At 38.2% G+C, this 25621-nt stretch overlaps 1 protein-coding gene across 2 annotated transcripts in view; it reads left to right on the top strand.

The window, feature by feature from the left end:
* Nucleotides 1–25621, top strand: part of WAPL (WAPL cohesin release factor) — an 84178-nt gene that overhangs the window by 12363 nt on the left and 46194 nt on the right. The window contains exons 3-4 of one of the 2 annotated variants that reach the window (XM_046027194.1): nt 12387–13430; nt 15564–15664. In XM_046027194.1, the coding sequence (XP_045883150.1) occupies nt 12387–13430; nt 15564–15664 (1145 nt within the window). Of the gene's footprint in view, nt 1–12386; nt 13431–15545; nt 15665–25621 lie in introns of both variants that reach the window. The other variant, XM_046027193.1, reaches the window with a different exon arrangement.

Raw genomic sequence — 25621 nt, 5'->3', positions numbered from 1 at the left:
CCTACTTAAAGTAAATAGTGAATGAATGAATGAATGAATGTTACTTGAGATTACAGGATTACATGAAGTTATTGAGAATGTAAGGAAAAAGCACTGTGCTGTGAAGAACTTGTAATACTTGATGGAGAGAAGAAAAACTAGATAAGGAAATTGAATAAGAGCAGAGCATCAGTAGGCACATTGAGTCAGTGCTATTTTATGGAAGCCAGCAAAAAGGTGTTGATGAAGGATCAACTGAATTGGAATGTTATCAGGACCACAAAGCTGTCATTGGAGTATGCAGCTTGGGTTGAAACAGTCTGAGTAGTGAGTACATAGTGAGGGTATGAGGTAGCAAGAATGTACAGACTCGTTAAAGATGTTAGATGGGGAGAAGAGAGGTTTTGAAAACTTAGGAGGTGATGAGGGGTTCTGCAAGGTTTGATTGCATGGAAGAGCCTTAGAACATAGGCTTCAAAGCACAGGGGGGAGAGTGGTCTTGGGAGAAGGATGCTGCGTTTTCTGGACAGGAGGAAAGATGGTTGAGAATGTGAGCTTCCTGAGAGGTGGAAGATAAGGTGGCTTATGGAGGAAAGCATTTTTTCCCCCATGAAATGATAGAAGAGGTTATCTCTGGAAGTGGGAAAGAAGGACAAGAAATGCAGGGGCTGGAGTGAAGGAAGGAACAAAGGGTTTAAATTGATGTTGCAGAAAATGGAAGGAAGAAGCTATATAGAGACAATTTTGGATATTAATAAGACCTTAGTGAAGATAGTATCATTAGAAACTCAAGGTTTCTAACTTACTCATTATGTTTGTGCCCCTCCTCCCACCTTTAGCCATGAACCTGCACAGAATGTAGAATATTGGAAAGGAAAATTAGATTATCCTGGATTGTCATTTTTGTCTAACAAGATATGGTGTGAACAGATAGAGAAGGAAGAATTTAGGGTATTGTCCAGAGAGTGACTGAAATGATGGACTGTAGAATTTAAAATGTTTAGGATCTGGGCAAGGCTGGTGGATAGGAGAAAGGAGGGAAGAGGGGTCAGTATACTAAGAGTCTTATTAAATAGAAGTCAAGAATGGGGTTACTAGAACAGGTTGGATAGTTGGTAGGCTGTGATTGAGATGTGAAGCCACTTTGGATAGAAGTGGCTTCACCTCTCAGTCACAACCTACGACCACAAAGATACCCAAAACTATCCAATCTGATTTTTTTTTTTTTAAGTATTTTATTTATTTGACAGAGAGAGATCACAAGTAGATAGAGAGGCAGGCAGAGAGAGAGAGAGAGAGGGAGAGGGAAGCAGGCTCCCTGCTGAGCAGAGAGCCCGATGCGGGACTCGATCCCAGGACCCTGAGATCATGACCTGAGCCGAAGGCAGCGGCTTAACCCACTGAGCCACCCAGGCGCCCCTATCCAATCTGATTTTAATATTTAAGAGGTGAAGCTTTCTGGGACATGACAAGTTGCTTCATGAACCTGAGAATTGGTGCCTGAGCTGGAATGTAGAAGACTACAGATGGGAGAAGGTTAAAGAACTGTGAGGTCAGGAGATTGGGATTTGGTGGAATTCAGCATGGTAGCAAGACTGGCATGAGAGGTAGGTTATAAACCCTGTGTAAAACCCTTAAATGAAGAATAAGAGGTTGTTAGATGACAGGTAAGAGGAAGATTAGAGGGTAACTAGCTAAGTGGCCCAAGCCTCAAAAGAATGGGCTTTTATAAGAGGGTGGAGTAATAATTTTATAAACAGGCTCTGGGGAGCTAGCATACCTGTGACCCCAAAGTATCTTACTCTCAGATACTTAAAGGGGCTGCAGAAGAACAGGCATGTGTAGTCAGGGCACAGAATCGGTTGAGGGAATGAATCCCCAGGTATATGTGAGTGTCCTGATCACCAAAGCCTGCATGCTTTAGACATAAGGGTTTGGGTGGTGGTGGTGCTTATTTTTGGATTATGAAATTGGAAAGAAGTACAGATACATTTTGAGTATTAACATTCAGGAGAAGGTAGATCACAAGATGTGTTTACGTTTTGGATCATGACGCAGAGAAAGAGGTGAGAAGCATACTTTAAAACCAAATTTTCCTATAGCAGTTTTTGAACCCTATATATGTAAAAGATTTACTGAGAGAGAGAGAGGACAGAGTGTGTACGTGTGTGCACATGGTGGGAAGGGACAAAGGGAAAGAATCTTCAAGCCGACTCCCTGCTGATCATGGAGCCTAATGCAGCCCAGGACCCATGATATCATGACCGGAGCCAAAACGAAGAGCTGGATGCTTAACTCACTGAGCCACCCAGGCACCCCTCCCCATATATTTTTTTAAGTTCTAGTCTTGATTTATCAGTCAAGGTTCCCACTGGAAATAGGTCGCATGTCCTAATTAGGCTAACATCAGGAAAATATAAAGGAGCTATTTAGAAAGGTGTGGGGAGAATGTTAGGGAAAGCACAAAAAATGGTGTAGGCTTGGTTAGCGGCAGTGAAGCTATTATCACCCATTTTCACAGGGACAAGAAATCATCTGAGCCTTATAGTGGAAGCCACCTTAAGAGGAACAGTATCCTTCTGTTGAGGGGCTTCATAAGCAAAGTGCTGGAGGGGTAATGTACCTGAACCTAAATTTCCTCCTTCCCTCCTTTGTCCTGCTGGGGGTCCTCATGGGTAGAACCCAGTAGAAGAAGTAAGGGAACTTTGATACTGGTCAGCCTCCTGAGAGGGCTAAGACCAGGGTGGAGAATGGATCTGGCAGGACACGTGGAAAATACTTGATGTAATATCTTAAAACAAAACTGCTAAGTTCTGTGGAAATATATACATTTGTGTAATTATTACCAAGATAACAGAATATTTCTGTTATCTCGAAAGTTCCTTCATGCTCCTTTTTGGTTCGTTCCTTCTCTTACTTCCAGCCCCTGGCATTCACTGATCTGTTTTATGTCTCTGTGGTTTTTATCTTTTTCAGAATGTCCTATACATGGAATCATGCGGTATATAGCCTTATCAGTCTGGTGTCTTTGAGTTAGCATAATGCTTTTAAAGACTGTTCCATGTAATAGTAGTTCATTCCTTTTTAATTGCTGAGTAGTATTCTGTTATATATGTACTGTAATTCATTCATTAGTTGGAGGACATTTAGATTGTTTTCAGTTTGGGGCAGTTATGAGTGAAGCTGCTATAAACTCACATTTAGGTTTTTGTTAGACATATGTCCTCATTTCTCTTGGATAAGTACCTAGGAGGGGATCGCTGGTCATGAAAACATTGATCATAAATTTAAATGGTTGCAAAGGGTATAATTTCCTATAAAATAATACAGTTTTAAAATAAAACTAACATTCAGGGTATCAGTGATTTTTTTTTTAACCTTTTTATTGTAAAATAAAACACAGATACAGAAAACCACACAATGTAATGTATAACAATATGCTTAGTTTAATGAATTATGAGAGCAACGCCCTTATGACCAGCACCCACATTAAGAAATAGAGTTTTGGCAACCACTCAAGAATCTCTTCCATCTGTCCTTTCCTTCAGCCCCAGAATAACTGCTCTCTTGCCTTTTATCATAATCTCTTTGTTACTTGCAATGCTGTAATTATTTACTGTTTACTTCATATATTAAAAAATACTAAAAGAACAAGTTCTTTTTTTAACAGCCAGATGATTTACAGTACTCCTTTTCTCTTTTGAAATGATATTTCTTTACCACCTCCCCTTCAGAATTTTATCCTTATGAACATACTTATGCTTAGCCTTTTAATGGTCATCCTTTTCATGATTCTTTGTATAAAAATGTATATCTACTTAAACTTCTAAGAATTCTCTGTGATTGTCATGCTCTAGGTATTTAAAAATTCTCGTATATTATTAGCACAATTATTAGTGTGTAATTTATCAAATATGAATGCTGTATGTTTTAGGGTTAGGGCTTAAAAGAAAAATACTGCTGCATGGTTATGTCAGTATCTATGTGCTGTAAATTCCTTAAATGGGTCATTGTTGATAGAGACTTGGGTTGCTTTCGTATTTTTGTTCTCTTTTTTAAGTTGCTTTATTTTTCAACTACCACTTAATAACTCTATGACTATCAACTAGTAACTTACTTATATCTGTTATATTAAATTTGCAAAATGGGGTACAGGTTCACATTTCCCTATATGAAACCTTTGGGGCCAGATTTGTCTTGGAATTTAGGATGATTTTGGAATATAGGAAGTGTATATATTTTACATTAATATTGCCTATCAGAGTCTGAGGTGGCACTCTAATCGAAGACCATGTTGTTCAGAAAAAGAAAATACATTCCAAAGTATTTTTATTTATTTGAATAGTCTCACTTAGGTGAGGTCAGGTTTTGCTTCAGAATGTATTATGAGAAAACTTAGTTTTCAGAGCTTTTGGGTGTTGTAATTGTTTATAAAGTCTTATGAACTTGTAATAATAGTGCCTACCTCACATGGTTGCTATTAGTCAAATGAATTAATATGTAGAGAGTATTTAAATGAATTTATATGTAGAAAGTATTTATAACAGTATGGGACATATACTTAGGGCTTAGTAAGTATAAATATAGTTCAACTTTGTTTTTCCCTCAGTTTTATTGAGATATAATTAACATATAACATTGTGTACTTTTTTCCTTTTCTTTTCTTCTTTTTTTTTTTAGGAGAGAGAGGTGGAGCAAGTCTTGTTTGCCCGGGTGGGGGCGGGGGTGGGCAAAGGGAGAGGGAGGGAGGGAGAGAATCCCAAGCAGGGTCCATGCCCAGTATTGCAGTTTTTAGCGACTGTCCCTCTAGGTAGTTTAATGTAATAGAACTGAGCTTTTTTATGAGGTCTTTTGGACATTGGCTTAGTTGATAACTGTTGCTGTCATTGGCTTCTCTGAACCTCTTTTTTCTCACCTGTGTAATGATGTGTTTGGTGAAAGTAAAAGGAAATATCTTTACTTTCTTATAAGATGGTGGAAGAAGTATATATGTTGTATATATGTATATATATGTGTATATATATGTTACTAGTCTATAGCAACTAGCATACAGTTACGCAGATGTGTCTGTTATGTAGCTTCAGTAAACAATTCATAGTCAGTCTTGTCTTATTTTTATCCCTACCTTCTCTCTTTTTATAATGGATTATTTTGAAGCAAATTCCCTACATAAATATAATTCTTTTTTTTTTTAATATTTATTTATTTATTTGACAGAGATCACAAGTAGGCAGAGAGAGAGGAGGAAGCAGGCTCCATGCTGAGCAGAGAGCCCGATGTGAGGCTTGATCCCAGGACCTGGGATCATGACCTGAGCTGAAGGCAGAGGCTTTAACCCACTGAGCCACCCAGGCGCCCCATAAATATAATTATTTAAAAGATAAGGATTCCAGGGATACCCGAGTGGCATAGTTGGTTGGGTGTCTGATCTTGGGGTAGTGGGATCCAGCCCTGTGTCTGATACCATTGTTACTCTTTTTGTGGGGGGCAGGAAAGGGAGAGAGAATTTTAAGCAGTCGACCCAATCAGGACCTTGAGATCATTACGCTTAACTGAGCCATCCAGGCGCCCTGTACTTTTGTCAGTCTTTAAGGTATATAATATGTACCTTTGCCAGTTATTATTATGTTTTAAACTTTTGAACAGCCTATTTTTAGACAGTATACAATTCGACAGACAGGAAAGTCTTTTCCATCATCCCCATCCCTCAGGGCAACCTTATCTGTACATAATGTAGATCTGCCTCATTCTTTTTAAATAACTACATAGTATTTAGATATGTGACTGTATGATAATTTAGTTCTTTATTGATAGGTGTTTGTATTGTTTATGAAGGCAAAAACCAGGAAAGTTGTAGTGAGTTTCCTTGTTACTTACTTTGTTTCGTGCTTATTATTTATAGAGTAAATAGTTATAAATAAAACTGCTGGCTCTATGGTAAGTTCATTTCTTTAACGTGTAGATTTTTAATTTTAAAAGCTACTACTGCGCACCTGGGTGGCTCAGTCGGTTAAGCGTCTGTCTTCACCTCAGGCCCTGATCTCAGGGTCGTGGAACTGAGCCCCACATCAGGCTCCCTGCTCAGTGGAGAGCTGGCTTCTCCCTCTCCCTCTGCCTTGCTCTCCCTACTTGTGCGCATGCGCTAGCACTCTTTTTCTCTCTCTCTCTCTCTCTGTCAAATAAATAAATAAGATCTTAAAAAAAATTAAAAAATGAAAGATATTACCAAATTATCCTTTGTAGTGGTTATACTAAGATATGCTCCTACAGAAGTATAGTTTTATTTTTGTTGCTCTGATGTATTTTTGTTTTAAAGATTTTATTTATTTGACACACAGAGATCATAAGTAGGCAGAGAGACAGGCAGAGGGAGAGGAGGAAGCAGGCTCCCTGCTGAGCAGGGAGCCCAATGCGAGGCTCGATCCCAGGACCCTGGAATCATGACCTGAGCTGAAGGCAGAGGCTTTAACCCACTGAGCCACCCATGCGCCCCTGAAGTATTTATTTGTATAAGCAGACCACTTTATTGTCTGGCCTGCTAATGAATATTTACATTTCATTGTTTTGCAGTGATGTTGCTATACATGTGTCTGTTATGCTGAACCATGTGGGATTGCTGATAATTATTTTATTTATTTGAAAGATTTATTTATTTTAGAGAGAAAGCCTGTGCACAGGAGCAGGTAGTTCTCTTAAATAGTGTTGTTTTATGGACAGATTTAATTTTGATAAAATTAAAATTTTCTTCCTGTATGGTTAATGTTTTTTGTATCTTGTTGAAGAAAATTTTCCCTGCCTGAGGTCATAAAGATATACTCCTGTATACTAAAAAAAACTTTGCATTTTCTCCATATTTAGGTCTCTAATGCATCTGGATGTGTAGAGTTCCTTTTATTTATTTTTTTAAAGATTTTATTTAGAGAGAGAGAGTGAGAGCACGAGCAAGACAGAGGAAGAGGGACAAGTAGACTCCTCTCTGAGCAGGGACCCTGACACAGGGCTTGATCCCAGGACTCCGGGATCATGACCCAAGCAGAAGGCAGACGCGTAACCATCTGAGCCACCCAGCGACCCCTATAGGAGTTCTTTTTAAATTAAGGAAATTAACCCCATTTTTGGTAATAATAGGTACACTTACATTTTTCAGATTTTATTGTTTCCTTTAACTTTAACATGCTGAAATTTTAGATTGTATGTAAATTAATATGGATTATGAGCTTTGTATCTGAGAAAGAACTTCCCCATTCCAGGGTAACGTATTCTTTAAAATTTATTTTATAATATGTGTTTAGTTTCATTTTCTGTATTCAAGTCTTAATCTAGAATATATTTTAATATTTGAGGTTAAAAAAAAAGTCAACTTTATTTCCCCCATGTTTCAGTACCCTTTATTGAATAATTTGTCTTTGCATAGATTCAAACTTCCACAATCAACACACACTGATGTCCTGCATATGTTTTGCTCCTTCTGTTTGTCCTTTAAACCAATAAAAATATATTTTAGTTTGAAAACTTGCTGAAACTATACATACTATCCCTGAAAAATGTGTGCACATTTTCATACAGTTCACAAAGTATAAAGAACCTGTGAAACCCATTCATAAATCTCTGCTCAAACTTACTTCCCAACTTCTTAAATACTTCAGAAAGTATATTCACAGAAGCCTTAAATCATCCCACCTATTTTTTTCCTTTATAAAACTATATATACTATTATTGTAAGTACTTGGATATTAGTGTTTTTAAGAGAATTATCCATTTCCCTTCAGACTTAAGAATCCTTAAGGGAATAATGATCATTTAATTAATCTTTTATGTGAGGTTGCTTACTGTGTTTTAGATAAGCAGTATGAGTCCTAGAGAAAGAATATGGCTTGCCAAATTTTAAAATATCTAGTTATTGGTTTAGCTGTGTGGTTTAACCCTATGCTTCTCAAATTCCATGTAGTTTTCTTCATTAAGATAAATTCCCTCCTTACCTAACGTATAAAAGATTGAGTATCTAGTGATACTAGATATAATCTAGTGATGTTGGGGCACCTGACTGGCTTGGTCGGAAGAGTGTATGACTCCTGATCTTGGGGTTGTAAGTTGGAGCCCCGCATTGGGTGTAGAGATTACTTAAATGAATACATTTTAAAAATAAAATCCAGTGATGTTAAAAGGCATTTATTAAGTATCTAATAGCAGATGATGCTGATTAAGTCTTGAATTGAGAACTTTCTGCACATCCAGTCTTGACCCTCTGGCTTGAGGAACAGTAAGCCTTAGAATGTGGTTTTAGATTCCTTGTATGAAGCAGGTAGACACAGGACACACAAGGGAGTATTGATGAACTTACACATTAGAGCCCACTAAGAAAAGTTTTGCTAAAAAATTACAAAAATATAAAAAAATAGGTCCTGTGTTGTGGCAAAGTGTTAATACCTATGATAATTTGCATTCATGTGATGCTGTATCCTGTAAAATACGCTTAAATATATTGTCTTTTATCTGTTCAACTTGCCCTTCAGAAAGATCTTGTTCACTGTTTTGCTAAAGAAATGGCCTGAACTTCTTAAGGCCTCATTTTAGCCTGAAAGTGGCACAGTTGGCACATATTCACTTAACTCCTAAACTTAGCTAGGAATACATTTCTGTTTATGTAGTTAATTTTTTTTTTCTTTTAAGGTTTTATTTATTTATTTGACACAGAGAGCCCAGCAAGGGGAGCAGGGAGAGAGAGAGAGAGAAGCAGGCTCACAGAGCATGGAGCCTGATGTGGGGCTTGATCCCTGACCCTGAGACCATGACCTGAGCCAAAGGCAGAGGCTTAACCCACTGAGCCACCCAGGCGCCCCAACTTTTATTTATTTTAAAAGGTTTTATATATTTATTTGAGAGAGAACAACATGAGCAGGGTGGGGGAAGGATTAGCAGACTGCCCTGAGCGTAGAATTGATCTGGCTTGATCCCAATACCCTGAGGTCCTGACCTGAGCCAAAACCAAAGAGTCTGGTGGTTAACCAACTGAGCCATCCAGGTGCCCCAATTTATAACTTTCAGTGAGAATATTTTCCATAGGAGTCTTTATTACTTTTTGTACTTAAAATAGATTATGTGTAAGCTCACAACAAGTTAGGCATATGAAAGATAGCTTATTTATGGGAATAAATACATGTTATAGTAACAACATGTATTCTCTCTGATTGTAGGAGAGATGGGAGTAATAAAAGTGAAACTTGAAGTAGGTTTTTTTTGTTGTTTTTTTTTTTAAGATTTTATTTATTTACTTGATAAAGCAAGAGAGCACAAGCAGGGGGAGCATTAGAGGGAGAGGGGGTAACAGGCTCCCCGCCAGGGAGCTTGATGTGAGGCTTGATCCAGGACCCTGGGATCATGACCTGAGCTGAAGGCAGACGCTTAACCATCTGAGCCACCAAGGCACCCCTGAAGTAGGTTTTTTTTTTTTTTTTTTTTAAAGATTTTATTTATTTATTTGACAGAGAGAGATCACAAGTAGGCAGAGAGGAAGGCAGAGAGAGTGAGAGGGAAGCAGGCTCCCTTCAGAGCAGAGAGCCGGACGTGGGACTCGATCCCAGGACCCTGAGATCATGACCTGAGCCGAAGGCAGCGGCTTAAACCACTGAGCCACCCAGGCGCCCCCTGAAGTAGTTTTTTAAAAATAGGGATACTAACATTTATTGTTCACAGAAACTTTTTAAGTCAGAAAGATACTTATTACATAAACAATTAGATACAGCCTAAATAAATTTTGTGACATTAAGACAGTAGAATGTTCTGCAGTTATGAAAGTGATGCCTGGGTGGCTCAGTTGGTGAAGCATCGACTCTTAATTTCTGCTCAGGTTGTGATCTCGGAATTATGAGGTTGAGCCCAGGCCTCCAGCTGGGTGTGGAGCCTCTTTTTAGGATTCTCTCCCTCTCCCTCTGTCCCACTTCTCTCCACCTCCCTCTTAAAAAAAAAAAAAAAAAATCATGTGATATACCATTTAATGACCTCTCACAGACCTTTGTGTAGCTAAATATATGAGTACTCCCATAAGCTATTTATTAGGAAATAATTCCTTCAGTAATTCTGTAATGTAGTCTAGGTCAGTGGCTTCCCTTTTTGAGAGAAATTGAAGCCCTCAGGGAAACTCCCGAAGTTAGGGGTCTTGCCTGGGCTCTAGAGAGCTAGTTTAGCCAGGGCAACACAAGTTTCCAGACTCCACTACCAGTGCTCTTTCCACTTGTTAGTGAAAACAGTGGTGGTATATTTTCCCGTTTGTTTTTAATCTTGGCTTTAATCTTGGCTTTGATTCTTTCTCTTTTAAAGTATCAGCTGTCAGAATTAGCTTTTAATTTTTAGCTTTTCAGCATTTTAGGCTTAGCGATTGGTACTTCTGAGATAATGAAAACTGTAGTTCCTTCTGCTGGGAAATATCTAAGAATAAAACAGGTATTAGATGCCTTCTAAAGGTAGGTAAGTATAAATCTAACAAGTTAAATTATGTTTAAACCCATTAGGTAGTAATAAAAATTGTGCATTGGGGGTGCCTGGGTGGCTCAGTGGGTTAGGCCTCTGCCTTCGGCTCAGGTCATGATCTCGGGGTCCTGGGATCCAGCCCCGCATCAGGCTCTCTGCTCAGCAGGAAGCCTGCTTCCCCCTCTCTCTCTGTCTGCCTCTCTGCCTACTTGTGATCTCTGTCAAATAAATAAATAAAATTTTTTAAAAAAAATCGTGCATTGAATTTATGTAATCATCCCTTTGCTAATACTTGATGGCTTGTTAATTGAGATCTGTAATTGGCTTTTCTTAAATGTAAGTGCACTTTTTAAATACTTTTATTGTTTGGCATAAACATTTTGCCAGTTTTTTCTACCACTGAGTGCTGGGAGAATTAATCATAATACCAGTTTAAATCATATTTCCATCTCTCATTTAGAAAGGTTAACAAAAAATGTTTCTGATGGGGACACCTGGGTGGCTCAGTTGGTTAGGCGACTGCCTTCTGCTCAGGTTGTGATCCCAGCGTCCTGGGATCGAGTCCCACAGCGGGCTCCTTGCTCAGCAGGGAGCCTGCTTCTCCCTCTGCCTCTACCTGCCACTCTGTCTGTGCTTGCTTGCTCTCTCTCTAACAAATAAATAAAATCTTAAAAAAAAAAAGTTTCTGATGATAAAAATTAAAGATAGCAAAAATGAATTCCCCAAGTACAACATGAATAGGAAGTTTAAGGTTTGCTACTTACTGATATGCATAAATAAGCCACTGTAGTCACTTAGGCACCAGAGCTACTGTTAAAAAAGAAAAAAAATCTTTGAAGTTATATGTATATGGCGTTTAGGATTAGGAGAAAGAGTAGAAAGCAGAAATAGCAAAAGAAACCTGACCTTGAGACAGGTTTCTTGACAGAGCTGGCATGCCTTATGGGCATCCTTACCCCAGAGAAACACATTGCCAGAATGTTGTCATTTATTGTGTTATACTTTTTTTTTAAATGTTTTATTTATTTATTTGAGGGAGAGAGAGCATACAAGCAGAGGGAGAGGGAGAAGCAGACTCCCTGCTGAGCAGGGAGCCCAGGGGGGACTTTGATTCCAGGACCCTGAGATCATGATCTGAGCCAAAAGCAGATGCTTAATTGGCTGAGCCACCCAGGTGGCCCCTGTGTTACACTATTTAGATATACTAAATAAATCTCAATTTACGGATTTTTATTTGCAAAACCTATAATACTGCTGAGAAGATTTGGCTGAGTCATTTAATTCTGAATTGATCTTGTTGCTTAACACTGTTGAAATCTTTTGAATTAATTTTTTTAAAAGATTTTATTTATTTATGTGACAGAGAGAGAGATCATAAGTAGGCAGAGAGACAGGCGGGGTGGGGGTGGGGTGGGGGGAGCAGGCTCCCTGCCAAGCAGAAACCTGATGTGGGGCTCCAGGACTCTGCAATCATGACCTGAGCTGAAGGCAGAGGCTTTAACCCACTGAGCCACCCAGGTGCCCCTCTTGAATTAATTTTAACTAATTTAAGGGACTTGAATGACTAGGGAGAGGTCATTAAAAGACATGAGAGCTCTCTGCAAAGCCTTACATGGCTCAGTCACTTAAGTGTCCAACTCTTAATTTTGGCTCAGGTCACGATCCTCAGAGTTGTGAGATCGAGCCTATGCAGGCCTCCGTGCTGGGTGTTAGCCTGCTTAGGATTCTCTCCCTCTTCCTCACCTCCTTTCCCCCACCCAAATAAAAAAGGTGGAAGGGGAAATGTCAGATATGTAAACATTCATCAGTTTCTTCATAATTTAACATTACTCTAGTTATTTTAAGATTGATTCTGTATTCTTAATTAGCTAGATATTCCCATTTGTTAACATTTACATTGATGTAACTTATCTTTTTATCCTTATTTTTAATTTTTACAGATAAAGTGGAGAATTTTAGTGAAGAATATGAAAAGAATAGTCACCATATTTACAAAAATGCTGAAGATAGTACAAAGAAACCCAGTGCAGAAACAACTGTAGCTTCTGGATACAAAGCTGATGAAATCAAGGAAACAAATGATACTTGGAATTCCCAACTTGGAAAAAGATCAGAATCTCCATCAGAAATATCTCCGATTAAGGGATCTGTAAGAACTGGTTTATATGAATGGGATAATGATTTTGAAGATATCAGATCAGAAGATTGTATTTTAAGTTTGGATAGTGATCCTCTTTTGGAGATGAAGGATGAGGATTTTAAAAACCGGTTGGAAAATCTAAATGAAGCCATTGAGGAAGACATCGTGCAAAGTGTTCTTAGGCCAAGCAACTGTAGGACGTACTGTAGGGCCAATAAAGCAAAATCCTCACAAGGAGCATCAAATTTTGATAAGCTAATGGACGGCACCAGTCAGGCCTTAGCCAAAGCAAACAGTGAATCAAATAAAGATGGCCTGAATCAGGCAAAGAAAGGCAGTGTAAGTTCTGGGACCAGTTTTAGAGGGACGGTTGGACGGACTAGAGATTACACTGTTTTACATCCATCTTGCTTGTCAGTTTGTAATGTTACCATACAGGATACTATGGAACGTAGCATGGATGAGTTCACTGCAACGACCCCTGCAGATTTGGGAGAAGCTGGCCGTCTAAGAAAAAAGGCAGATATTGCAACTTCTAAGACCACTACTAGATTTCGACCTAGTAATACTAAATCTAAAAAGGATGTTAAACTTGAATTTTTTGGTTTTGAAGATCATGATGAGACAGGAGGTGATGAAGGAGGCTCTGGGAGTTCTAATTACAAAATTAAGTATTTTGGGTTTGATGATCTTAGTGAAAGTGAAGATGATGATGAAGAGGACTGTCAAGTAGAAAGAAAGACAAGCAAAAAAAGAACTAAAACAGCTCCATCCCCCTCCTTGCAGCCTCCTCCTGAAAGCAATGATAATTCCCAGGACAGTCAGTCTAGTGCTAATAATACAGGTAAGACTTTAAGAAAAATTATAGATAAATGCTTTTCAGGTTTAAATCAGCAGTTACTTAGCTTCTGCCTAGATACTTAATTTTAACTTGTTATGTTCAATTTTAATAGAAATACTATGTAGGACCACAGATTACCTGAGGTACAAGTACAGCATTTTATCCAGAGGCATAACATTTTAAATGTTAATAAAGTTCCACATTGTAAGGATTGATTTATAGATTGGAGTCTTTTTGTTTCTGTTTTAATTCTGCTGTTAGCACTTGAGAATTTTTAAGAGTGTGTGTATAGGGGTTCTAGACATCTTAATGTTTCAGCTTTGAAAATCCAATAGAGACTTAGGGTAGATTTTGGATTTAGAACTACACTGATAATAGATGGATAATAGATTTGGATATTTAGAACTACACTGATAATAGATGGTTTGTAGGTAGGGAAAAATTAGAAAATTAAAATTGATGAAAAGCCTTTGTAGTTGTCTTAAAACTAATCAACTAACAAATGTTTAAAACATTCTCAAGGAATCTTAAGTCTTAATCTTAAAAATCATCCTCTTGAGTTGATTTAATAAAATTGAAAAGTGCTGGTTAAGTATTTATTCCATCTTAACGGTGACATTTAATTTGTCTCTTAGGTTGTAGGGCCAGTAATGACTAGAGGCTCTCAAGGAGTTGATAGTCTACTGTGAGAGACAAAAGAAGTACGATAGCTTTGCTATTAAGTCATTGCCAGACAAGGGCTTTGTGAAGTGGATTGATTGATGAGTGAGGAAGAGTAAGTGAAAGCCTCTGGGATATAGGGGCTATATTTATATATATTTAACCAAATACATAGTTTTTCTGTATTAGTTTACTTAATAAAGCTTTTGTCTTATTAAGTCATATAAGAAATGTCATTATGGTGAGTTAGAATTTTGATAGTATTCTTACATACAGATTCACTTGTACATAATAAGTCATACTTGAGACTACCTACTTTTGTTGTATTTGGCTTAAAGTTAGTTTTGTTAGATTAGAGTCAGTCTTTAAAACTAGAATTATATAGGAATAGTCCCTGAGGCTCACTTCTTACTTCCCACTGCAAAAATAAATAAGAGTATTGTCAGAATTCATCTAGTGCTGTCTTGAATTTCTTTTGGAGAACTGAAGTTGCAGCAGCCTTGCTAGTCACATGTGATCTGACTGGGCAGACAGCTTTACAGTTGTTTTCTCAGGAGGATGATAAGTAATAATGTATGAAACCTGAGCTCCTGTCTCCCTGCAGTTTACTTAGTTCTTACTGCTAACCTTGATGGCAAGTTATCTTAATCAGCAATTGAAAATCTGTGGCAGAAATTTATATTTTGAGGTCATATAACTTTTTAAGCGTTGAAATGTGAAATCATTAGGCGCCGCTTTCATAAACTTCATGTTGCTACTAAATAAAATTTAAAAATTAGAGACCATTTGATTGATATACCCAAAGTTGGAATTTGGGTGTTAATATGATGTATAAAATAGCAAACATTTTTAAGGGTTGGGCTAGCAAAAAGCCCTCCTGTTTTTCTCCTTTAAGTATAACCATTTAGGAATTAATCTAATTCTTTGGTTATTTTTTTTTTTGAAGACCCACAAGTCATTGAGCTACATTGTACTGGGGTCATTTTCCATCTGTTGCCAAGGATAGCTATCTTTTTTTCTTTTTAATGTGGTTTTTGTAGATGTAAGCAGACATTCTGTGGAGGCCAGCATGATTCATTATACTTAAGTTCTAGAAAAATGTTAAAGGTGAATACCACCTTATACTGTGTGTGCGTGTATTTAAACTAGACCATTTTAATGTCAAAGAGTCCATAGATACCAACAATTATTTTAGGAAAGAATTGATTTTGCCATTTACACAAAATAAAACTGAAGCACACACACAGTAACTAGGTTTCTGATTTTCTTCTTGAGTAGGGAGGGTGAGAATGGTAAAAAATGAAACTTTATACTGTTAGTATTTTGTCAACTGAGTGGTGCTTTTATTCCTTTTATTTTTTTCCCCCTCAGAATATGCCTCTCCCCCAAATGTTCATAGGTTGTTTGGTAGATAATTGGAAGTATTAGAAAGCTAGCTAGTTTTGATTGCCTTTTCAGAAAACTTGGATTTTACAGAGGACTTGCCTGGAGTGCCTGAAAGTCTGAAGAAGCCCCCAAATAAACAAGGAGATAAATCAAAGGAAAACACCAGAAAGATTTTTAGTGGTCCCAAACGGGTAAGTAAAGCATTATCTGTGATTTGTATTACTTATTTATTATTGGGGGGAGGGGTGCAACTCTTACTTTTTTAATTTGAAAATTACTAACAAATTTTGTCTGTTTTTAATTTGAAAATTACTAGTAAATTTATCTATTTATCTTCCAAGGGATATAAGTCAATTTTTTACATGTAACCATTTTTTGAAGTGTACAAAAAATACCTAACATAGTTTTTATTATATGTACAGTTCAGTAATATTAAATACATTCATGGTGTTTTGTAACCATCCCATTATCTTATACAAAACATACCATCTCCAGCAAAAACACTGTACCCATTAAAAAATAACTGCCCCTGTGTCCTCCCAGCTCCAACTCCTGGTAAACACTCTTACTATTTGTCTCTGTGAATTTGCCTATTCTGGTTACCTCATATAAGTGGAATCGTAAAATACTTAACCTTTTTGTGTCTGGCTTATTCCATTTAGCATATGTTGTCGGGGTCCATCTGTATTATAACACATACCAAATTTTATTCCTTTTTTATGGCCAAAAAACATTACATTGTGTGTATATACTGTATGTGCTGTAGTTCAAGGGCATTTTATTGGTGAGAAGATCAGACTCTGCCATCCATTGGTAACTCCTCTATTAGGTGATAAGGTGATATAAATATATTGAAAGTTACTGTTTGTGTTAGTTTAAGCCATAAACTGGCTGACTTAAAGCATATTTATTCTGTCACAGTTCTACATGCCAGAAATCCAAAATTAAGATGTTGGGAAGGCTGTGCTTTCTTAAAGCCTCTAGGGGGAAATCCTTCCTTGCCTCTTTCAGCTTCTGGTGGTTCCAGGTCTTCCTTGGCTCGTGCTGAGTAACTTGTAGTATCTACTCTGTCACATGGCCTTCTTCTCCCTCTTTCCCTGTGTCGTCTTTTAGAAGGACACTTTGTATATACCACATTTTGTTTATTCATCATTAGGGTTGTTTTCACCTTTTGGCTGTTTGAGCCCCTGCTTTCAGTACTTTCGGATATATAAGAGTTGAATTTTTTTTTTTAATATTTTTTAAAATATTTTATTTAACAAAGATTACAAGTAGGCAGAGAGGCAGGCAGAGAGAGAGAGGAGAAAGCAGGCTCCCCGCAGAGCAAAGAGCCCGATGTGGGGCTCCATCCCAGGACCCGGGATCATGACCTGAGCCAAAGATAGAGGCTTAAACCCACTGAGCCACCCAGGCACCACTAGATTGTAGTCTTTAATGCTTGGGTGAGGGGTTTTGTTTGTGTGGAATTGTGTATGGCATATGGCACCCCAAGGGCTTTTTCTTATATGAAACTGGTAGTTTGGGTGCCTGGGTGGGTCAGTGGGTTAAAGCCTCTGCCTTCAGCTCAGGTCATGATCCCAGGATCCTGGGATTGAGCCCCACGTTGGTTTCTCTGCTCTGTGGGGATCCTGCTTCCCCTTCTCTCTCTGCCTGCCTCTCTGCCTGCTTGTGATCTCTGTCGGTCAAATAAATAAATAAAATCTTAAAAAAAAATAAAACCTGGTAGTTTATTTTTTAAACTGTGAAGTGTATGGCAGTAAAGAATATGGCTACTTACACAGTTTGGACCTCCCTATCTTGATTCATGCTAAGTGACCAACAGCTTTACCTATTTTTTAAAAAAATTTTTAAAAATGCTTTTTAAAAAAATATTTATTAGAGAGTGAGAGACAGAGAGCATGAGAAAGAAGAGGGTCAGAGGGGAGAAGTGACTCCCTCCCTGCTGAGAGACTTGATGCTGGGACTCCAGGATCGTGACCTAAGCTGAAGGCAGTTGCTTAACCAACTGAGCCACCCAGGTGCCCCTAAAAAAAGCTTTTCAAAAATTATTAACATATATTGTATTATGTATTTCAGGGGTACAGGTCTGTGATTCATCAGTCTTACACAATATACAGTGCTCACCACAACACATACATTCCCCAATGTCCGTCACCCAGCCACTGTATCCCTCCCATCTCCCTCTACCCCAGCAGCTCTCTGTTTGTTTCCTGAGATTAGTAGTCTCTTATGGTTTGTCTCCCTCTCTGGTTTCATCCTGTTTCATTTTTTCCTCTCTTCCTCTACGATCCTCTGCCTTGTTTCTCAAATTCCATGTATCAGTGAGGTCATATGATAACTGTCTTTCTCTGATTATTTTGCTTAATGTAATACCTTCTGGTTCCATCCACATGGTTGCAAATGGCAAGGTTTCATTTTTTTTGATAGCTGCGAAATACTCCATTGTATATATGTACCACATCTTTATCCATTCATCTGTCAGTGGACATCTGGGCTCTTTCAGTAGTTTGGCTATTGTGGACATTGTTGCTATAAACACTGGGGTGCAGGTATCCCTTCGGATTACAACATTTGTATCTGTGGAGCTTTATCCATTATTGATTGCTTTTGCATCATCTGTACGAATGATAGCACAGTGAAAAAGGCAAATAACATATTATTATTGTGAAATAGTTGGAAGAGTTTCATGGGTCCCCAGCATACAGTTTGAGAACTGCTGATTTATAACATTTTGCTTTGTTTTCTTCCCTCTCAACTTTTTATTATGAAAAAGCAAAATACAAAGAAAATGTAAAACATCAGTTTGATGAATACCCATATTCCTCTTCATAGATCGATTCCAAGTTATTATTTTGATGTAATGGCATATATGTGATCTCCTCCCCCTACCACATACATAATTTTTTTCTTATTTAAAAGTTAGTTGACGGGGCGCCTGGGTGGCTCAGAGGATTAAGCCTCAGCCTTCAGCTCAGGTCATGGTCTCAGGGTCCTGGGATTGAGCCCCACATCGGGCTCTCTGTTCAGCGGGGAGCCTGCTTCCCCCTCTCTCTCTGCCTGCCTCTCTGCCTACTTGTGATCTCTGTCTGTCAAATAAATAAATAAAATCTTTAAAAAAAAAAAATAAAAAAAAGTTAGTTGGTCAGTTGTAGAGTTATGGATAACATACATTTCTTCTTTTTTTTTTTAATTAAGATTTTATTTTTAAGCAGTCTCTATACCCACTGTGGGGCTTAAACTCATGACCTCAAGATCAAGAGTCCCATGCCCCATCTACTGAGCCAGCCAGATGCCCCAAGCATGCGTTTGTTAAACATACATACCTAGCCGTGGTTATATGATTATAGTTCTTAAAAACATTAGCTGTTCTTTGATACTATTTGATGTCTAGTCCATATTCTGTTTACCCCAGCTATCTATCTCTGAATTGTCTTTTAGTGTTTTTATTTTTCTTCCAAACCATAATCATTTAGTTGTTACATCTAGAGTCTTTTTTTTTTTTTTTTTTTTTATTTGACAGAAATCACAACTAGGCAGAGAGAGAGGAGGAAGCAGGCTCCCTGCGGAGCAGAGAGCCTGATGTGGGGCTCGATCCCAGGACCCTGGGACCATGACCTGAGCCGAAGGCAGAGGCTTTAACCCACTGAGCCACCCAGGCGCCCCAGTTGTTACATCTAGAGTCTTGAACAGTCCCTTAGTCTTTTGAAAATTCTTGTGGCACTGATTTTATTTAAAGAGTTCATCAGGGGCACCTGGGTGGCTCAGTTAAGCGTCTGCCTTCGGCTTAGGTGATGATCCCACTCCCCTTGCTTATGTTCCCTCTCTTGCTGTGTCTTTGTCAAGTAAATAAATTTAAAAAATAAATAAATAAATAAAGAGCTCCTGATCATAGTTTTGTAGAATTTTCCACATTCACAGTTTGTCTGATTTTTTTTTCCTGATGACATCCTTTAGGTAATTATTGTATTGAAGTAGTATAGCAGTGGGCACCTGGGTGGTTCATTTGACTGTCTGCCTTTGGCTCAGGTCGTGATCCCAGTGTCCTGGTATCAAGCCCTGCTTCAAGCTCCCTGCTGAGTGGGGAGCCTGCTTCTCCCTCTCTCCACCCCGCTTGTGCTTGTGAGCTCGCTCTCTCCATCAAATAACTAAATAAAATCTTTAAAAAAATAAAGTAATATAGTGACATAGAACACTGGAAATTAGGTCTACAAGCTTGATTAGGTTCAGGTTAAACGTTTTGGCAAGAATAAGTCAAAGTGATAATTGTATGTTGCTTTACAAAGCTACGTAACACCTGGTAATTCTGCTCTTAATATTGTTTGACTTCCAAATGAATGTTGTGATCACCAGCTGTCCAATAAAGGTATAGTTTTCCTTTTGTAATTTAGTAAGTAAGCTTCTGGGTGCTACTTTGGTACCATCTAAATATCCAGTTCCCCGTTACTGTTTCACTTCATCATTTTAGCATCCATTGTTGATCTTTGTCTGCATCATTTATTACACTGACAGTTGTAGAAAGGTGAGTTTTCTTTTTTTAAGGGTGAGTTTTCTAATGGCTCTTTCTTCTGCATTTAAAAACTGGGATTCTGCAAATAGTTTTCTTTCTCCTTTCCCCACTACCTTGCACTCTCTCTTCCTCTTTCCGATAGTATAGACTCAATACTTTTTGCTTTTTAAATGTATTTAGAGGAGCTCCTAGGTGGTTCAGTTGGTTAGGGGTCCAATTCTTGATTTCAGCTCTGGTCGTGATGTTAGGGTCCTGAGATGGAGTCCCATGTCAGGATCCATACTGGGCATGGAACCTGCTTGAGATTCTCTTGCTCCCTCCCCTCCACGCCTCTTCCCAACCCCTGAGCACACACAGGCATGTTCTCACTCTGGAAAAAAAAAGTATCTACAGTAAGCTGGGCCTGTGTGAGCCTTTTATCTCTTGTGTCCTTTTGCTATAACTTCATCATCTTTTATTCTAAGATTTTATTTTTTTAAGTAACACCTACACCTGGCATGAGGCTTGAACTCATAACTGTGGCTGAGATCAAGAGTTGCTTGCTCCACCACCTGAGCCAGCCACATGGCCCAACCCCATCATCTTTGAGTATTTCCCTTGCTTTCTGCACAAAAGATGACTGGGACTCATCTTGTATTTTACCTGTTTCAGTCATGGAGGCATTCATTTATGTAAGGATCCTTGGTTCTTTTGGTGGGAATAGTATTTAGAAACCCAGATCTGGATGCTAAGTGTGTTCATTGCTTTTAGGCTCTTTTGTTGGACAGAACTATGAAACATGTTGAAAAATAAATTGTGAGTTCATTTTGGTAGTTTCAAATTTAAGATTACAGAATTTTATACTAGTTTTCTTGCTTTATCTTATAGTATATATTACTCTCAAAATTGCAATACCAATATTATTATAATGTTTTTAAGATCTTGCTTATTTGTTAGAGATTGAGAGCACAAGCAGAGGGTGCAGCAGGGAGAGGGAGAAGCAGGCTTCCACTGAGCAAGGAGCCCAATGTCAAACTGGATCCCAGAACTCTGGGATCATGACCTGAGCTGAAGGCAGACGCTTAACCAACTGAGCCACCCAGGTGTCCCAATATAGTATTATTATGAACAATAAGTACACTGAGTGAATTTTAAGTTTTTCCAGTTTTTTGGTCTTTAGATTATTTCAGTGAGGATGAAGTCATAGTAATGTGTTCACAAATTTTTAAGTACTTATGTGCTTATGTTAATTGATACTCATTTACATCCATTTGTATTCATTTGTGTTCAGGTTTTTGTGTTTTTTTTTTTAAATAAAGATTTTATTTATTTATTTGTCAGAGAGAATGAGCACAGGCAGAGGCAGAGGGAGAAGCAGGCTCCCTGCTGAGCAAGGAGCCCAATGTGGGACTCGATCCCAGGATGCTGGGATCATGACCCGAGCGGAAGGCAGCCGCTTAACCAACTGTCACCCAGGCATCCCTGTGTTCAGGTTTTTAGCTTAGTTTTAAACTTAAATATTGGAGTCACTTCTTTGCTACTAATGTGGCTTAGAAGGCAGCAGTGTACATGTACTTGACCCGATTATGAAGCAGTTTCTCTGTCCTAAAGTAAATTAGGTCATATAACCTAGTAGGCAGAAGACCTATTTACTGGTGTTGGCTAATGTCGGAGAAAAATAAGAAAATGCTAATTTATAAAACCAAAAGAGCTATGAAATTGAACTTCTTTGAAACATGTAATTATGGGTAAAGCCCTGCCTTAAAACCAAAGTCCTAAATAACATTTTATTCCCTGAAGAAAACACTTAAGTGTTTCAGTTTCCTTTTTAACCTCCTACTGAAATATTTGCCAAAATATTTTAAGTGAGAATTTATTAGAATTTCTTTACATATATTAATAATATTTAGGTGGGTGAGTAATTTTCAAAAATGAAACTTTGACCCAAGTGTTTTTGTACTTTAATAAAAATAATAATGTTTTAGATCCCGTGGAAGATATGTACCCTCACAGAAATATCTAGGTAAAGAATTTAGAAGCCTACTTCAGGAAGAGAGCAACAAGAAGTTAAGCAGTATAAGATAGCTCAGAGGAAATAGGTCATCCATTTGCCTTTAAGACACTAAAAGACTACTTCAGAAAGCCATTGAGAAACAGAAAAAGAAATTTTGCCTATTGAGTTTTGATGAATGTAAAGGAATAGAGGAAATAAATAGGTTAAAATTTTAAGCATTTAAATGATATATATAAATTAATATAATGGAAATGATAGATGTTTTATATATAAGAAATTAGGACTTAGGTTATCTGTCCAAAAAAAAAAAAAAAAAAGATAAGCTCATTTCTCAAAGGAATTTTTATGTAGGTTACCCCCAAATCTCCAGAGAAAAAAAGAAGGGGGGTTAAGTATGTGGGTGTAGGAAATGTTCTCAGCAGTTGTTCTAGTTCTCCATTATAATAGAAACAGCATCATGTTGCTGATAGGTCAGTGGGAGTATCTAGGTCTTCTCTAATCTCATTAGATTTAAAGACACTAATGACCTCCTTTCTGTGCGAAGAAGTAGCCCTTGGCTTGGGGTGGCAAGAGTTTCCTTCCCTACCTGTCAGGCTTTCTTAGCCCCAATACTGTAGATATTTTGGACTGAATAAATCTTTATTGTGGGGTTGGCCCTTGTAAAATGGAGAATATTTAGCAACACATGTGGCCTCTACCTGTTAGATGCTAGTAGAACTTGCTCCCCCTAACCCCCCAAAAAACCCCACCACCAGTTGCTTCAACCAGAAATGTCTATGAATGTCTTGTGGGGGTCAAAGTGGACTTCCCTCCCATTCATTGGTGTGTTTGTGTGTCTTGAGAATCACTTTGCAGACTTGATGCCCATTACTCCAAAATCTCTTAGTCTGTACTTTCTGAACACAAGAGCACTTTACTCTACAGGAGCAGCATTCCCATCAACACAAGAAATGGGTTTGACATTGATAAAATAGTCTAGGCCATAGATCCCATTCATATTTTACCAATTGCTTCAATAATGGTTTTATGGCATAAGATACTCTCCTCTCTCCCAAATAAAGAGACCGTGCTCTAGTCCAGAATCACATGTTGTGTTTAATTGTGACAAGTCTCAACTCTCCTTCAGTGTGGAACATCTGTGTCTTTTCTGGTCTTTCCATGACTTTGACATCTTTAAAGGGTTAGGATCTGCTGGTATTTGAAGTTGTCCCTCAATATGTGTATGATTTAGGTTATATGTATTCTGTGGAAGTACCACAGAAGAGATGCTGCGTTCTCATTGCATCATATCAGGTGGCACACAGTTGCCACTTTGTACCATTACTTTTGATGTTAACTGATCCCTTGGTGTCTGTCAAGTTCCTCAGCTTTCTTCAAAGTTTCACCCACTAGTTTTAGCATTCTTTTTTTTTTTTTTTAAATATTTTATTTATTTGACAGAGAGAAATCACAACTAGGCAGAGAGGCAGGCAGAGAGAGACGAGGAAGCAGGCTCCCCACAGAGCAGAGAGCCCGATGCGGGGCTCGATCCCAGGACCCTGGGATCATGACCTGAGCTGAAGGCAGAGGCCTTAACCCACTGAGCCACCCAGGTGCCCCTAGTTTTAGCATTCTTGCCCAAATCAGTTTTTTACTATGATGGTTGTTGGATGTTTTTTCCTAATTATGTCATTCTTTCTGCAGTTATTAGCAGTTGGCCTTCTACTTTAAGGTGGATCTTTTTCTCTGTAAGACTGTGTGTGTTTATATGTTTATATTTATATATCATTTCTTTATCTCTATAAACATGGATTCCTGTTTTATTCAATCATTTGTTAAATATTATTAAATGATAATACTGTCGTTCTTTCAGTGTCCAGGTTTCTTAGATTTGGCATTTGGATGTTTCTTCAAACTGCCTTTTGATGCGTCCAGTTCTTGAATTTCTTTACTTAATGGCATACTGAAATGTTCGGTACTCATCATATACCTTCCCAGCCCTGGAATCAAGCATTTATCTAAGGACCCCTGTTTTCTTTTAGTGGAAAATGATATTTAGAAATAAAGGTCTGGGGTCCTGAGTTTGAGCACCACGTTGGGCATAGAGAAGACTTGAATAACTAAAGCTTTTAAAAATTTAAAAACAAAGAAATGAAGGTCTGGTGACTAGGTATGGTCACTTATTCTACATTGTCATTGCTTCTAGGCCTTCTTTGAGTTCACAGAGCTAGGAAGTATGTAAATTTATGCATGTTTCACACACACACATATTTTGTATCTATATTTAGAACCATGAATTCACACTGATAACCTCTAATTCAAGTTCAGCACCATGTTTTATTCTAGCCTTTCCACATTTTCACTTTGCTGATAGTGAGAGTTCTGGTTCCATTATCCTCTGTATATTTATTTTTTCAATCCTCATGTATATACCCAGTTTCCTCACCACACAGGCCATCTCAGTTTTAGTGCAACTAGCCAAGAGGTCCCTCTTCCCTCTCCCAACCTCTCCATGGTAGAAAACATTAACTTTTTAAAGCATGCTGCTCTAATAATCTTCCCCAGCACATAACCAGGGATACAGAAAAGGGTTGTTCATAATAGGATCAAGGGTTGTCTAGGGGAACACATGTGGCAGCAAGATGAGAAGGGTGAGGAAAACTTCTGGTAAGAATATAGAGAGGGTACCTAGGTAGCTCAGTCGGTTAAGCATCCTGACTCTTGATTTTGGCTCAGGTCATGATCTCAGGGTTGTGAGATCAAGTTTCATGTTGGGCTCTGTGCTCAGCATGGAGTCTGCTTATCCCTCCCCCTCTGCTCCTTCCCCTGCACTTTCTTTCTCCTTCTCTCTTAAATAAATAAAATCTTTTAAAAAAAAAACAAAACAGTGAAATGATTAGTCAGAAAAGTTGTAATTTGCTAGGGAGAAAATTAAAGATAAGAGTTTGAGGGATTAGGTTGGGACATATATGTATTTAAATGCCTGTTTCTCGGGGTGCCTGGGTGGCCCATTGGGTTAAGCCTTTGCCTTCGGCCCAGGTTGTGATCCCAGCATCCTGGACTTAAGCCCCATATTAGGCTCCCTGCTCGGGGGGAAGCCTGCTTCTTCCTCTCCCATTCCCTCTGCTTGTATTCCCTCTCTCGCTGTCTCTCTCTGTCAAATAAATAAAATCATAAAAACAAAATGCCTGTATCACTATATGGTTTTTATTGGTCATTTGGCAATTTTGATGCCTGTTTTTCTTGAAAATATTTTATTCCTCTTTAAAAAATGCCATCCTAGGGTGCCTGGGTGGCCCAGTCCGTTAAGCTTCTGCCTTCAGCTTGGGTCATGATCTTAGGGTCCTGATCCCAAGGTCCTGGATTGAGTCCTGCAAGACTCCTTGCTCAGCAGGGAGCCAGCTTCTCCCACTACTTGCTGCTCTCCCTGCTTGTGTTCTCTCTCAAATAAATAAAAAGTCTTTAAAAAAAAAAAAAAAAGTAAAAAATGCTCCCTATTTTTGATAGCTAGGTATAGTTTCCCTGAATTGTTATTTGTGGTTGTCATATATGTGCTGATACACTTAGATCATTTCTTTTGCCTTCCCTGCTTTTTATTTGATTTCTAGGTTTCCATTCAGCTGCTGACTTTCTGCTCTCTTTCTTAAGGTGTTATCTGTGTAATCATCT

The sequence above is a fragment of the Meles meles genome, chromosome 13 (genome assembly GCF_922984935.1).
Source record: "Meles meles chromosome 13, mMelMel3.1 paternal haplotype, whole genome shotgun sequence".
NCBI classification, from domain to species: domain Eukaryota; kingdom Metazoa; phylum Chordata; class Mammalia; order Carnivora; family Mustelidae; genus Meles; species Meles meles.
The sequence above is the reverse complement of the archived record's forward strand: the minus strand, read 5'-3'. Positions and strand labels throughout refer to the sequence as shown.